Consider the following 13504-nt stretch of genomic DNA (forward strand, 5'->3'; position numbering starts at 1 on the left):
TGGGGGTACATGGGATATTTTGATACATGTATATACAATGTGTAATCACCTCCCAGAGGCCCCCAACTCCAAATATTGTCACATTGGAGCTTACATTTTTAACATAACAAATTTGCGGGAACACAAACATTTAGTCCATGGCATTGCATTATCTCTTCTTTCATCTTTTCATCTTTGTTTTTTAAAAAATTTTTTAAATTATACCCTTAGACAACATCTCCCAATCCCACTCTATGCCCAACCCCTAGCCCCAGGCAACCACTATTCTTCTGATTCTATGAGTTTGACTGTTTTATATTTCACACGTAAGTGAGAACATGCAGTATTCGTTTATGTCTGGCCTATTTCACTTAGCATAATATTCTTCAGTTTCATCCATGTTGTCACAAATGACAGAATTCCCCTTTCAAAAGGCTGAATAGTGTTCCATTGTATATATACACCACATTTTCTTAATCCAGTCATCCATCAGGGGACACTTATGTTCATTCCATATCCTTGTTATTGTGAATAATGCTGCAACAAACATGGAAGTGGCTGCAATAAACATGGGAGTGCAGATATCTCTTTGACAGAATAATTTCATTTCCTTTGGATAAATACCAAGAGTGAGGTTGCTGGATCATATAGTTTTGTTAGAGATAGGGTCTCGCTCTGTCATCCAGGCTGGGATGAAGGGGCACAATCATGATTCACTGTTACCTCGAACTTCCGGCCTCAAGCACCCCTCCTGCCTCCCAAAGTTCCAAGATTACAGGCATAAGCCACCAAACTCAGCTTTATTGTTATTTTGTAGGGAACCTCCATATTGTTTTCCATAAGGGTTATACTAATTTACATTCCCATCAACAGCGTACAAGGGTTCCCTCTTCTCCATACCCTTGCCAATATGTATCTCCTGTCTTTTTGCACAATAGCCATTCTAACAAATGTGAGGTGATAATATCTCATTGTAATTTGCATTTCCCTGATGATTAGTAATACTCAGCATTTTTTCATATACCTATTGTCCACTTGTATGTATTCTTTTGAGAAATGTCTATCCAAGTCCTTTGCCCATTTTTTAATCAGATTGTTTTCTTGCTGTTGAGTTTTTTGAATTCCTTATATGTTTTGGATATTAACTCCTTATTAGATGTGTGGTTTGCAGATATTTTCTCCCATTCTGTAGGTTGTCTTTTCACTCTGTGGATTGTTTCCTTTGCTGTATCAGAAGCATTTGAGTTTGATGCAATCACATTTGTCTATTTTCACTTTTGTTGCCTGTGCTTTTGTGGTCATATAAAAAAAATCATTGCCCAGAGCAGTGTCAAGAAACTTTTCCCTGTGTTTTATTTTTACTAGTTTTACAGTTTCAGATAGTTCAGTTCAGTTTTATAGTTTCAGGTCTTAAGTCCTGAATCCATTTTGAGTTTTGTTTGTTTTTGTTCTTTAAGAGACAGGGGCTCACTTTGTCACCCAGGCTGCAGTGTAGTGGTGCAATCATAATTCGCTGCAGCACGGAACTCCTGGCCTCAAGGGATCCTCCCACCTCAGCCCCCTGAGTAGCTAAAACTATAGGTGTGCACCACCATATATGGCTAAATTTTTTATTTTTTGTAGAGACAGGGTCTCACTATGTTGCCCAGGCTGGTCTTGAATTCCTGCCTAGATTGCCTTGAAGACAGAAAAAATTGGAAGAAATATGGATGTTAAATGTGACTCTTGAGAGGGCTAAAAAGGAAGTGAGGTACATGTCATAGAAAGCTTTTTATCTTGGAGAATAAATATATTCTCATGAACAGAATGTTGGTAGAAATATGAACATTAATAAGTGCTTCTGGTGAGGTCTTCGATGAAGAACATAATAGTGGAAACTGGAGAAAAGGCAATCCTTGATATAAAGTGGCATAAAACTTGGCTAAATTAGTGGGGCATGATGGTGTGCACCTGTAGTCCCAGCTACTCAGAAGACTAAGGCAGGAGGATCACTTGAGCCCAGGAGTTTGAGGCTGTAGCATGCCATGATCATGCCTGTGAACAGCTACTGCACAGTAGTTATAGTTAAGAGGGACCATAGTGAGACCCTCTTAAAAAAACAAAAAAACAAAACAAAAACCAAAAAAAAAAAAAAACAAGGTGGGGTGCGGTGGCTCACGTCTGTAATCCCAGCACTTTGGGAGGCCGAGACAGGCAGATTGCCTGAGCTCAGGAGTTCAAGACCAGCCTGGGCAACATGGTGAAACCCCGTCTCTACTAAAATACAAAAAATTAGCCAGGCGTGGTGATGTGCACCTGTAGTCCCAGCTACCTGGGAGGCAGAGGCAGGAGAATTGCTTGAACCCAGGAGGCGGAGGTTGCAGTGAGCTGAGATCACACCACTGCACTATAGCCTAGGTGACAGAGCGAGACTCCGTCTCAAAACAAAACAAAACCAGAAAAACCCACAAAGTTATGTTTTACTATTGGGTAAAAACAAACTTATAAGCTACGAACTTGGATATTTAACTGAGATTTTCAAGTAACAAGTGTTGAAGGTGCAGCCGGATTTCTCCTTGCTGCTTAGAGTAAAATGTGAGAGGAAAGAGATAAATTGAAGAGGTTATTAAGCAAAAAGCAACCAGCACTTAATGATTTTCAAGAGTCTCATCCTATTCTGATTGCAGAGGATGCTAAGTAACAAATCTACTGTTGGAAAGGCATGCTGTGGAGAGAGGGCCAAGGGAGTGACTGGACAACCTTTTGCTGAAGAGATTAGGTGTGTGATTCATGGATGTAATCAACTGTCTTAGCAAAAGCCAGGAATAGAGATGGGGTTATCCAGGAAGGATCTGTCAAGAGATAGATAGGTCTATCTATCAAGACAAGATCTCTCTTGTCTAATGGCATGGTCCTCCATGGGATGAGACATGGGAGATAGACAAGGATTTTGAGAATGTTATAGCAGCAAAAACATTGCTGGCTTAGAATGAAAGAGACAGACTATACAAAATGAAAAAAGGTTGTTAGATTCTCAAAATTCTACAGGCAGGAACAGGCTGATAGGGCTACTCAACTGCAAACATGTGCTACCTTTTGAGAGAAAAAAAGAATGACTCCAAAAGCAGAGGCACAGGTGCAGAAGCAGAGGGCAGAGAGGTGGCCCCTCTGGAGAGCCAAAGGAGCCTCCATGGACCCAGAGTGTGGAACACTGATTCTGGAGAGCAGAGGATTGAGCTGCAGAGGGTAATTCTCAAGCTTTCAAACCTAATGGAATTTTCTCTGCTGGGTTTTGAACTTGTTTAGGATCTGTGATACCTTTATTCATTCCTCCTTCTCCCTTTTGGAATAGGATTGGCTATTCAATGCTTGTCCCACCATTGTATTTAGGGAGCAGATAGTTGGTTTTCTAGTCCACAGGTCTACAGCTAGAAAGGAATTATGCCCTAGGATGGATAATACCCAGAGTATCACCCATACCTGATTTAGATAAGATTTGGGACTTTTTGAGTTAAAAATATTTACAAGAGGTATTAGATGTACAGGTTGATGCTGGAATAGGTTGATTCAGGGGGATGTTGGATTGAATTAAGGTATTTTGCATGTGGGACAGACCTGAATTTTGAGGGATCTGAGAGTGTACTATAATGAATTGAATAGTGGCCCTCAAAAGACATGTCTACCCAGACTTCAGAATGTGACCTTATTTGGAATAAGGGTCTTTGCAAATGTAATTAAGGATCTTGAGATGAAATCATCCTGGATTAAGGTGGGTCCTAAATCCAATGACAGGTGTCCTTAGAAAAGAAGACATAGACACAGAGGGGAAGGCCATGTGAAGATGGAGGCAAAGTCTGGGCATGGTGGCTCATGCCTGTAATCCCAGCACTTTGGGAGGCTGAGGTTGGTGGATCACCTGAGGTCAGGAGTTTGAGACCAGCCTGGCCAACATGGTGAAACCCCATCTCTACTAAAAGTACAAAAAATTAGTTGGACATGGTGGCACATGCCTGTAGTCTCAACTACTCAGGAGGCTGAGGCAGGAGAATCCCTTGAACCTGGGAGGCAGAGGCCGCAGTGAGCTGAGATTATGCCACTGCACTCCAGCCTGAGTGACAGAACAACACTCCATCTAAAAAATAAATAAATAAATAAATAAATAAATAGATGGAGGCAAAGACTGGAGTGATGCATCCAAAAGTTAAGGAATGCCAAAAATTGCCAGTAGCCACAAGAAGCTAAGACAGTATAATGGAATGGATTCTCCCTCACAGCTTCCAGAAGAAATCAACCCTACTGACACCTTGATTTCAGATTTCTGGCCTCCAGAACTGTGAGAATAACTTTAAGCCACCAAGTTTGGAATAATTTATGAAAATCTTAGAAAATTAAGATAGGATGTAAACATTCATTCTACCACCATTAAGTATAAAATTAGCTGGTGTTTTTTCTTAAATGTCTCTTTTTTTAATATGTTTCCTTTTATTCCTATTTTGTTGAGTTTTTTTTTAATCATAAAAGGCTGAAGTTTTTTTTCAAATGCTTTTTCTGGATCTGTAATGGATGATTATGTCAGTTTTGTACTTTATTGGTAGATTACATCAGTTGACTTGTTTGTTGAACCAACCTTGCATTCCTGGGATAAAAGCTACTTTTTTTTTTTACTTGTATATTTACAAAGAAGTCTTTTTTAAAAAAAAAAAATATAAGTGATATTTTAAAATTTCAGTGTCCACGTGTTAATCACTAATATATAGAAATACTATTTTTTTCTATGTTTATCTAGTATCTTTCAACCTTGCTGAATTTACTTATTAGTTCTAAAAGTGTTTCTACAAATTTCTGAAGATTTTATATGTAGACAATCATGTCATCTGCAAATAGGGGATAGCTTCAGCTTTTCCTTTTTGATCTGTATGCATTTTCTTTTTTTCTTTCTTCTCTTGTTTAGAATTTCCATGTTGAATAAGTAATGAGAGCATACTTGTTCACAATCACAGAGAGAACTGAAGTGTTTCACAATTAAATATGTTAGCTATAGAATTTTTTTTGTAGATGCTGCATGTCAAGTTGAAGTTGCCCTCTATTCCTAATGTTCTGAAAGTTGTTTTTTTGTTTGTTTTTATTGAGACAGTGTCTCACTATGTCACCCAGGCTGAAGTGCAGTGGTGCAATCAGGGTTCACTGCAGCCTCAACCTCCTAGTCTTGGGTGATCCTCCCACCTCAGCCTCTCAAGGAGCTGGGACTGACTAGAGGTGCGTGCCACCACACCCAGCTGATTTTTGTAGAGACAGGGTTTCCCCATGTTTCCCAGGCTGGTCAAACTCCTGGGCTTGAGCAATCCACCTGCCTGGGCCTCCCAAAGTGCTGGGATTACAGGCATGAGCCACCATGCCAGGCCTCTGAGAGTTTTATAAACTGTGACTGGGTGTTGAATTTCATCAGCTGCTTTTTCTGCATCAATTGATTTGTGATTTTGTTTTTTAGCCTCTTCATATAGAAGATTAATTGAATTTTCAATACTGAAACTACCTTGCATCTGGAATAAACTCCAAGTCATAATATATAATTCTTTGTATATATTATTGAATTCTACTCACCAATTTTTTTTTTAGATTTTTAGTCTATATTCATCAAAAATGCAGATCTGTGATTTTCTTAACTATCTGTCTGGTTTTGGTTTAGGGTAATAATAACTTCATGAAATAAATTGGTTAGTATTCCCTCCTCCCCTATATTTTGAAAGAGATTGTGTAGAATTGGCATTAATTCCTCTTTAAACATTTGGTAGAATTCTCCAGTGAAATCATTGGAGCTTGAAGGTTTCTTTGAGGAGTTACTAATTTGTGAATTCAATTTCCTTAATACTAGAGGGCTATGTAAATTACCTTTTCAGTATCAGGTGTGTTGTGTTAGCTTATGTTTTTGCTTTTTTTTTTTTTTTTTTTGAGACGGAGTGTCGCTCTGTTGCCCAGGCTGGAGTGCAGTGGCGAGATCTCAGCTCACTGCAAGCTCCACCTCCCGGGTTCATGCCATTCTCCTGCCTCAGCCTCCCGAGTAGCTGGGACTACAGGCACCCGCCAACACGCCTGGCTAATGTTTTTGTATTTTTATTGCAGACAAGTTTCACCATGTTAGCCAGGATGGTCTCGATCTCCTGACCTCATGATCCACCTGCCTCAGCCTCCCAAAGTGCTGGGATTACAGGCATGAGCCACTGCGCCTGGCCTCAGCTGGGTCGTTTTTAAACTAATCTCCCAATCTTTTAATTGGTATATTTAGACTATTTACATTTCTTGTAATTATTGATATATTAGGGCTTAAGTGAGCTTTTATTGGTTTTGTACTTGTTTTTCATTTTCTGCCTGTGTTACTTGAACATTTTTCAGAATTATACTTTGAGAGTGTCTCTCTCTGTAAACACTATAAAACCACTTTTAGTGGTTGCTCTATTATATAAAAATAACATTTCAGTCTACTGATTTTACCAATTCAAGTATAGAAAACCTACCTCCCTTTAACTATTCCTGTTTATAATCATTAAATATTAACTCTACATATATTTTGAGCCACATCAATGGCATAACTTTTACTTCAGCCATCAAGCAACATTTAGAGAACTTAGGAGGAGGGTGTATTCAACTTAGTCACATTTTTTTCTCATTGCGTCCTTTCTCTCTGTATCATGTTCCAGAGTTCCTTCTATTATCATGTCCTTCCTGTTTATAGAATTTCCTTTAGCCATTCTTTTTTGGGCAGGTCTGCCAGCAGCAAATTCTTCCCCCTTCACTACTGAAGGATATTTTTGCTAAGGTACCTGGATTAGCAGTTATCTTTCAGCATCTGGAAAATATTCTGCAACTTCTTTCTGGCCTCCATGCTTTCAGAATGAGAAATAAGTATCTGTTGTTTAAGCTGTCTGGTCTATACCTTGTTATAGCAGCCTGAGCTAACACATTTATACTGTCTTTTATATTTAACTATTCAGTTACCTTTTCCAGTGCTATTTCTTTGTGTGGATTCATGTTACTATCTAATCTTTCATTTCAGCCTAAAGAACTCCCGTTAGTATTTCTTGTGGTTAAGGTTTGCTAGTGATAGTCTTTGTTTTTGTTTATGTGAGCATGTCTTACTAATTTCTCCTTCGTTTTTGTGGAATAATTTTACTGATATAGATTTCTTGGCTATTATTTTCTTTCAGTACTTGGGAATGTCATTCACTGCATCCTGGCCTCTGTGATAGCTTATTGATTGAAGTGAGCTGTTAATCTTATTTAGGATCCCTTGTTTGTGAATTGATTTTCTCATACTGTTCATAGTACTCTTAGTTTTGTGGATCTCTTTGAGTTTATATGGTAGTTCGTTGAGCTTTTTAAATGTGCAGGTAATGTTTTTCATCAAATGTTTAAAGCTTTTGGCAATTATTTCTTCAAATATACACTTTCTGCCCCTTTCCCTCCTCTCCTTCTGGAACTCCAATTCTGGGTGCTAGTACAATTGATGGTGTCCTGCATGTCTCTGAGGTTCCACTCTTTTTCACTCTTGTTTTTTAGACAGGATATTCTCAACTGGCCTGTCTTCAAGTTGATTATTTCTTCTACCAGTTCAAATCTGCTGTTGAGACTCTAGTGAATTTTAAATTATGATTCCTTTATCTTTCAATCCACATTTCCATTTGGTTTGTTCATAATTTCTTTATTGATATTTATTTGGTGAGACATTCCTCTCATATTTAGTTCAGAAATGGTTTTAGTTCTCTGAACATGTTTTTAAAAGCTGACAAAGTATTTGTCTAATTAGTCCAACATCTGGACTTCCTCACAGACACTTCTGTTTCTTTATAGGTCTTGTAATTTTCTGTTGAAAACTAGGCTTTTAAAATACAGTAGTCCCCCCTTTATTCTTGGGGATATGTTCTAAGACCCCCCCCCCCCCGCCGCCGCCGTGGATCCTTGAATCCACAGGCTGTACCAAACCCTGTACTTCTTTTTTCCTACACCTACATATATGGTAAAGTTTATAAATTAGGCATGGTAAGAGATCAACAACTAATAATATACAATCATAATATACTGTTCACAATTTCATGAGATTTGTCTCAACTTTGACATAGAGAAAGGATTTGTTCTTCTCATAGATCTTAGCAAATTCAGCATAATTTATTTTTTCTTTCCTTATTAAGTCAAGAACTCTTACCTTTTCACTTAAAGGAAGCAGTTTATGGCTTCTCTTTGGTATATCCAAATTGGCAACATCACTACCCTTGCAATGTGGGGCCATTAAGTAAAATGAACACAAACACTGCAATACCATGACAATCAATCTGGTAACCGTTAACAGGTACTAAGTGACTAACGGACGAGTAGCATATACAGCAAACATATGCTGGACCCAGGGATAATTCATGTCCCAAGTGGAATGGCACAAGATTTCCTCAGGCTACTCAGAACGGTGTGCAGCTTAAAACTTATGTTATTTCCGGGACTTTCCATTTAGTATTTTCAGAGTGCAGTTGACCATGGGTAACAAACCACGAAGGCAAAACTGTCGATAATGGGGGACGACTATAATACATTGTGGCAACTCTGGAAATCAGAATCCCTTTAGGTCCCCAGGGTTTGTTGTGTTTGCTCTTTAGTGGCCTTCTTTTGACTAACTCTGTAATGTTTGCATTCTCTGCTGTGACCACTGAAGTCTCTGCTTCATTAGCTTAGTGGTCAGCTAATAACTAGACAGATTTCCTTAAATGCTTTGAACCAGTAAGTCTCTGTCTTGCTAAAGTGCTCTGTCTGGGATATGCCTTCAAACTCCAGCATGTAGTTTGCAACTGTGGCTTACCTTTCACTTCCTGCTGGCACAGAGCCTCAATGTCTGCTACAGGTGAGGTTAGTGCCTTATATTTTTTTCTTGGGCATGCCAACAGTCTTACACAAATGCGTGGCCTTCGAGATTCCCAGGAACCTAATGGAAATTTTCAAAGCCCTCTACATTTCCTACTTTTTAGTCAGCTGCTTTTTAGCCCCACATGCCTCAGGCAACTGCTGTGTTAAACAACAGCAGGAACTATTTTTTACAAACACCATGAAGATAGAGCTTTTTAAGCAAAGTGAGCTGAGTCCAGTCAAAGACACGCTCAGAGAAAAAGAGCTTTTCAGTGAGGTTCCAGAAAGGCCAAGAGTGATAATTCACTGGAGTGTGATTTTTGGGGAGTTTTGAGGCTATCTTGGGGGAAACAAACTTTTCTGACTAGAAATGGGAATTTAAGAGATGCCTTTTCTCACTTGACATTTCAGTTACTTCACATTTAGTTATCCAAATCAGAATCCTGAGCCTTTGTCTTCTCAAATGTACACAAAGGAAATACTGTCTTCCTAAGGTTCAAAGGGTTAGAAATGATGTAATGCAAAATTTATTACAAAGCTAAAGTAATCAAAATAGTGTAGTACTGGCATAAGGACAAACATATAGACCAATGGAATACAACATCCAGAAATAAACCCTCACATATGATTTAGAACAAGAGCACCAAGATCATTCAGTGGAGAAAGGGCTAAGAAAACTGGATATCCAAATACAAATGAACAAAGCTGGACACTGACCTTTCACCATATACAAAACTCACAATGGATCAAAGACTAAGAGCTAAAACTATAAAACTCTTAAAAGAGAAAAATCTTCATGACATCGGGTTTGGCAATCTTCTTGGATATGACACCAATAGCATAGCCAAAAGAAAAAAGACAGATACACTAGACTTCACCAAAATAAAAAAATTCTGTACATCAAAGGACACTATCAAGGGAATCAAAAGAAAACCCAAAGAATGGGAGAAAATATTTGCAAATCATGTATCTGATAATGGATTACTAACTAGAATAAAGAATGCCCACAACTCAACAATAACAGAACCCAGTCAAAAATGGGTGAAGGACTTGAATACACATACAACACATTTCTCCACAGAAAATACACAAATGGCCAATAAGTACAGAAAAAGATGCTCAGCATCACAAGCTGTTAGGAAAATGCAAATTAAAACCACAATGAAAGGAGACATCCAATAAGACAGCTATCATAAGGATACCCATTAGTATAGTTATTTTAAAAAGAAGAAAAGAAAATAACAAGTGTTACAGAGGATGCAGAAAAACCAGAACACTTGTTCATTGGTGGTAGGAATATAAAATAATGAAGCTGCTATGGAAAACAGTTCGGAGTCCCTCAAAAAATTAAACATAGAATTATCATATGATGCAGTAATTCTATTCCTTCATATATACCCAAAATAACAGAAGGCAGAACTCAATTCTATACTTCTACAATAATATTCACTGCAGTATTATTCACAATACCAAAAGTCTCCATCAACAGATGAATGGATAAACAAAATGTGGCATATACATACAATATTATTCAGCCATAAATAGGAATGAAATTGATACATGCTATCAAGTGAACCTTGAAAATAATGTGTGATTCCACTTAATATGAGGCACCTAAAATAGACAAATTCAAAAAGAGAAAGTAGAATAGAGGTTGCTAGGGGTTAAGAAGAAGAGAAATGCATTACTTTAATTGCACACAGAGTTTCTGTTTGGGGTGATGAAAAAGTTTTACAAGTAGACAGCGGTGATCATTACACAACATTTTGAATGTACCTAACCCCACTGAATTACATGCTTTAAAATGGTTAAAACTGTAAATTTGGTTATCTATATGTTACCATAAAAAAGTTTAGAACTAAGTACCCAAAGCCTTCACACCATTTGTGGTGAGCCTTTTGTTCCTCAGTTGAGATAGTGATAAAAGAAATTACTTAGATAATACTTTTTGAAACCCTGGTTGGTAGTGATGGCCAATAGCATCGCCTCTCCCCGTACCCCAACACACATCCACACACACACACAAAATATACTCAATACCCTATCAAATACCTAGAATTATATTTCACAAAGGATTACACAACCAATAATTTCACTATGATGCAGTTTATATCCTCCCATACTGACAGATAAAAACACATACATTCTCTAAGCACAAAGCTTATAGTCACAAATAACTCTCTGCTTAAAGACAAAATTTCAATTAATAATCACAATGGGAATTTAGTTATTTAATGCAACTACTATTCTAATGTCATCAACAAAATCTAAGCAGTTTTATCACAAAACCAGGGTTATATTCAGTGGGCATGCATTAATAATCTATACAACTTTAACATTACACCAGAAAAGGAATTGAATATATAAAAGTTCCCTTGATTTTTGGTGGTTTTCAAATTTCATGGCACAGATTACAAAAAAATAAGAACAAAAAAAAAAACAAAAAACGCCCTGTAAAAACAGATTTTAAATATTTTCCATAAAATGGTAAAAAATTGAATATATACCTTTAAGTTTTCATACCGGGCTGAAGATTTAAAACATCAAGCTGGCTCCAATCTGTCAAAACTGACAGATAAATATTTACAATGACTAGACAGACTTTAGTTACAAAGGTACTGGAGGTCTACACCCTCCTATCGAAAACCCTTTAGGGTTAATTTCTCAATGCAAACATGTCTTTTTAAATACTGTGATATATAAAGTTGGAAATATACCTAGAGTCTGGAGAGAGATGAAATATAACACCCAAGTCAATCTTATTTCTGATCTCTCAACAAAGCTTTCTGGCTCCCAAACACCCAACAATGTTCCTCAATATAAAAATTAAGAACAGTAGAATGACTTTACCCTACTGGCTGACGTTTTTCTACACAATTATCTTTCACTACATATCAAAGCAGGGCTCAAGCTCCATTAACCTTCTACAGAGTGTAATTAAAAGAGCGCCAAATTTATAAACTGATGTGGCAACCCAAAATGATATAATTTTCCAATGGAAACAAACTTTTTTCCATTGTTCTGTGTGCTATGTTATTCTTGAAACTTATGTGGCTACAAATAAGAAAAAAATTAGGGAAGTTTTGAACATATCTTGTACTTTTCATCAAGGCTAAAGTGCAAAATATCTCCATTATCTCTGGTATTTTAATGGGGAAAAACATCACATATAATACAGGAAATGAAGTGACAGCAGAACTAATACAAAAAAAAGCACTCTCAAATGTATACTTGAAGACTATATTTTACTACCAATTTAATTTTTCTTTCTTCAGCAAAATCTGTCAATGAACCAAGTTCCCATAGAACTTAAGATTTTGTTTGATTCTTTCCAGGACCAGAAATTCCAAAATTACAGGGAAAAAGAATGGAAAAAAAATAACATTGCATGACAATGGACACTAAGTTCATAAAGAACTTCTTTTTAAAATGAGATATTATGGAAGAAAATACCATGAAAAGAATAATCCTATGAGAATTGTTTTTAAGGACAGTAAATTTGAGCCTTGGGTCTTCATGAAGATACTACAGTTTATATAGAAAACTATAAATATACAAGACTCCGGGGGGAAAAAAAAGTCAGAATACATAATATTTAACATTCTGTATGACTAAAAATCTTTTGAGGGGAGCAGGAAAAGGACAGCCAACTGAATCTTATAAGAATACACAAACTATGAAAAATTCCTGGGTCAAAAGGGTGCTCCAAGTGGAAACACACTTTGTGGGGAAAAAAAAAAACACAAGAAACTAGATATATTTTTTTAAAGGAAAGAAAAAAAATACTGAATAATTGCAGTCCCTTCCAAAAAGGAAATCTTAAATTAAGGGGAAAAGATTTGAATAGCGTAAACCAGTCTGGCTCAGAAAGAAAATTGAACAACATATCCAAGATCTGTCCATAAAAGTAATGCCAGTACATCTTTAATATTAAAGAAATAGGCTATAAAAAAGTTCAGTCTCAGAATTGGTTTTTAAAGGCTCATTTGTGCTCCTTCGTAGGTGCGTAGTAAAGTTCCATGGGTTTGTTCACTTTCCAGTATTTCTCACTGACCAATTCCAAAGAAAAAGAGCCATTTAATACCTAAAACAAAAAAGAAAAAAATTATGAAAACTGCACAAACCACAATAATAATGAAATGAAACTAAAATGGAAGTCCACAGAATCTTTTTTTTTTCAAATCTTAGGAATAACTACTTGTCACTTAACACTGTTATGGTTTTTTACATCATTTATTAGAATCTACCCCACTACTTGCCACTCAGTTAGTTGGTCAGTGTGCTCCCAGTTTCAACAGTCTATTATTTTAAATACTCACAGTGAACTGGCCACTGGCTGTTGCTATATAAATGGTATACTGCTTCTCACTGGCTGTATCAAGGTTCATCTGGTTTGATTCACCTTTGCTTCGAAGTTCTTCTAAAGCTAACCTCACAGCCAGATACTTGGATAAGTGATCAACAGTGGCGTTACCAGAAGTCTTTATGTATCTAGAAGAATAAATCATTAAAAATTTCATTTCTAGAATATGCCAATAAGAAAAATGTACTTAAATTATAGAACTAATACATTTCTTAAAAACTAAGTAAAATGGAAATGTCTCAATTACTGACAAAATAATATCAGAAATTTACTGCTCTACAATCTAAATTTCTTATTGAT

At 36.8% G+C, this 13504-nt stretch overlaps 1 protein-coding gene across 4 annotated transcripts in view; it reads right to left on the reverse strand.

Moving 5' to 3' along the window:
- Window positions 1-10931: 10931 nt before the first annotated feature.
- The window catches only part of RNF2 (ring finger protein 2), a 58139-nt gene continuing 55566 nt past the window's right edge, over window positions 10932-13504 (reverse strand). For all 4 annotated transcript variants that reach the window (XM_054447226.2, XM_054447216.2, XM_063648105.1 and 1 more), the window contains 2 exons: window positions 13161-13332; window positions 10932-12925 (listed from right to left, as the gene is read on the reverse strand). In XM_054447226.2, the coding sequence (XP_054303201.1) occupies window positions 12824-12925; window positions 13161-13332 (274 nt within the window). In that variant the 3' untranslated portion in view covers window positions 10932-12823. The remainder of the gene's footprint in view (window positions 12926-13160; window positions 13333-13504) is intronic.

This window comes from Pongo pygmaeus, chromosome 1 (genome assembly GCF_028885625.2).
Source record: "Pongo pygmaeus isolate AG05252 chromosome 1, NHGRI_mPonPyg2-v2.0_pri, whole genome shotgun sequence".
NCBI classification, from domain to species: domain Eukaryota; kingdom Metazoa; phylum Chordata; class Mammalia; order Primates; family Hominidae; genus Pongo; species Pongo pygmaeus.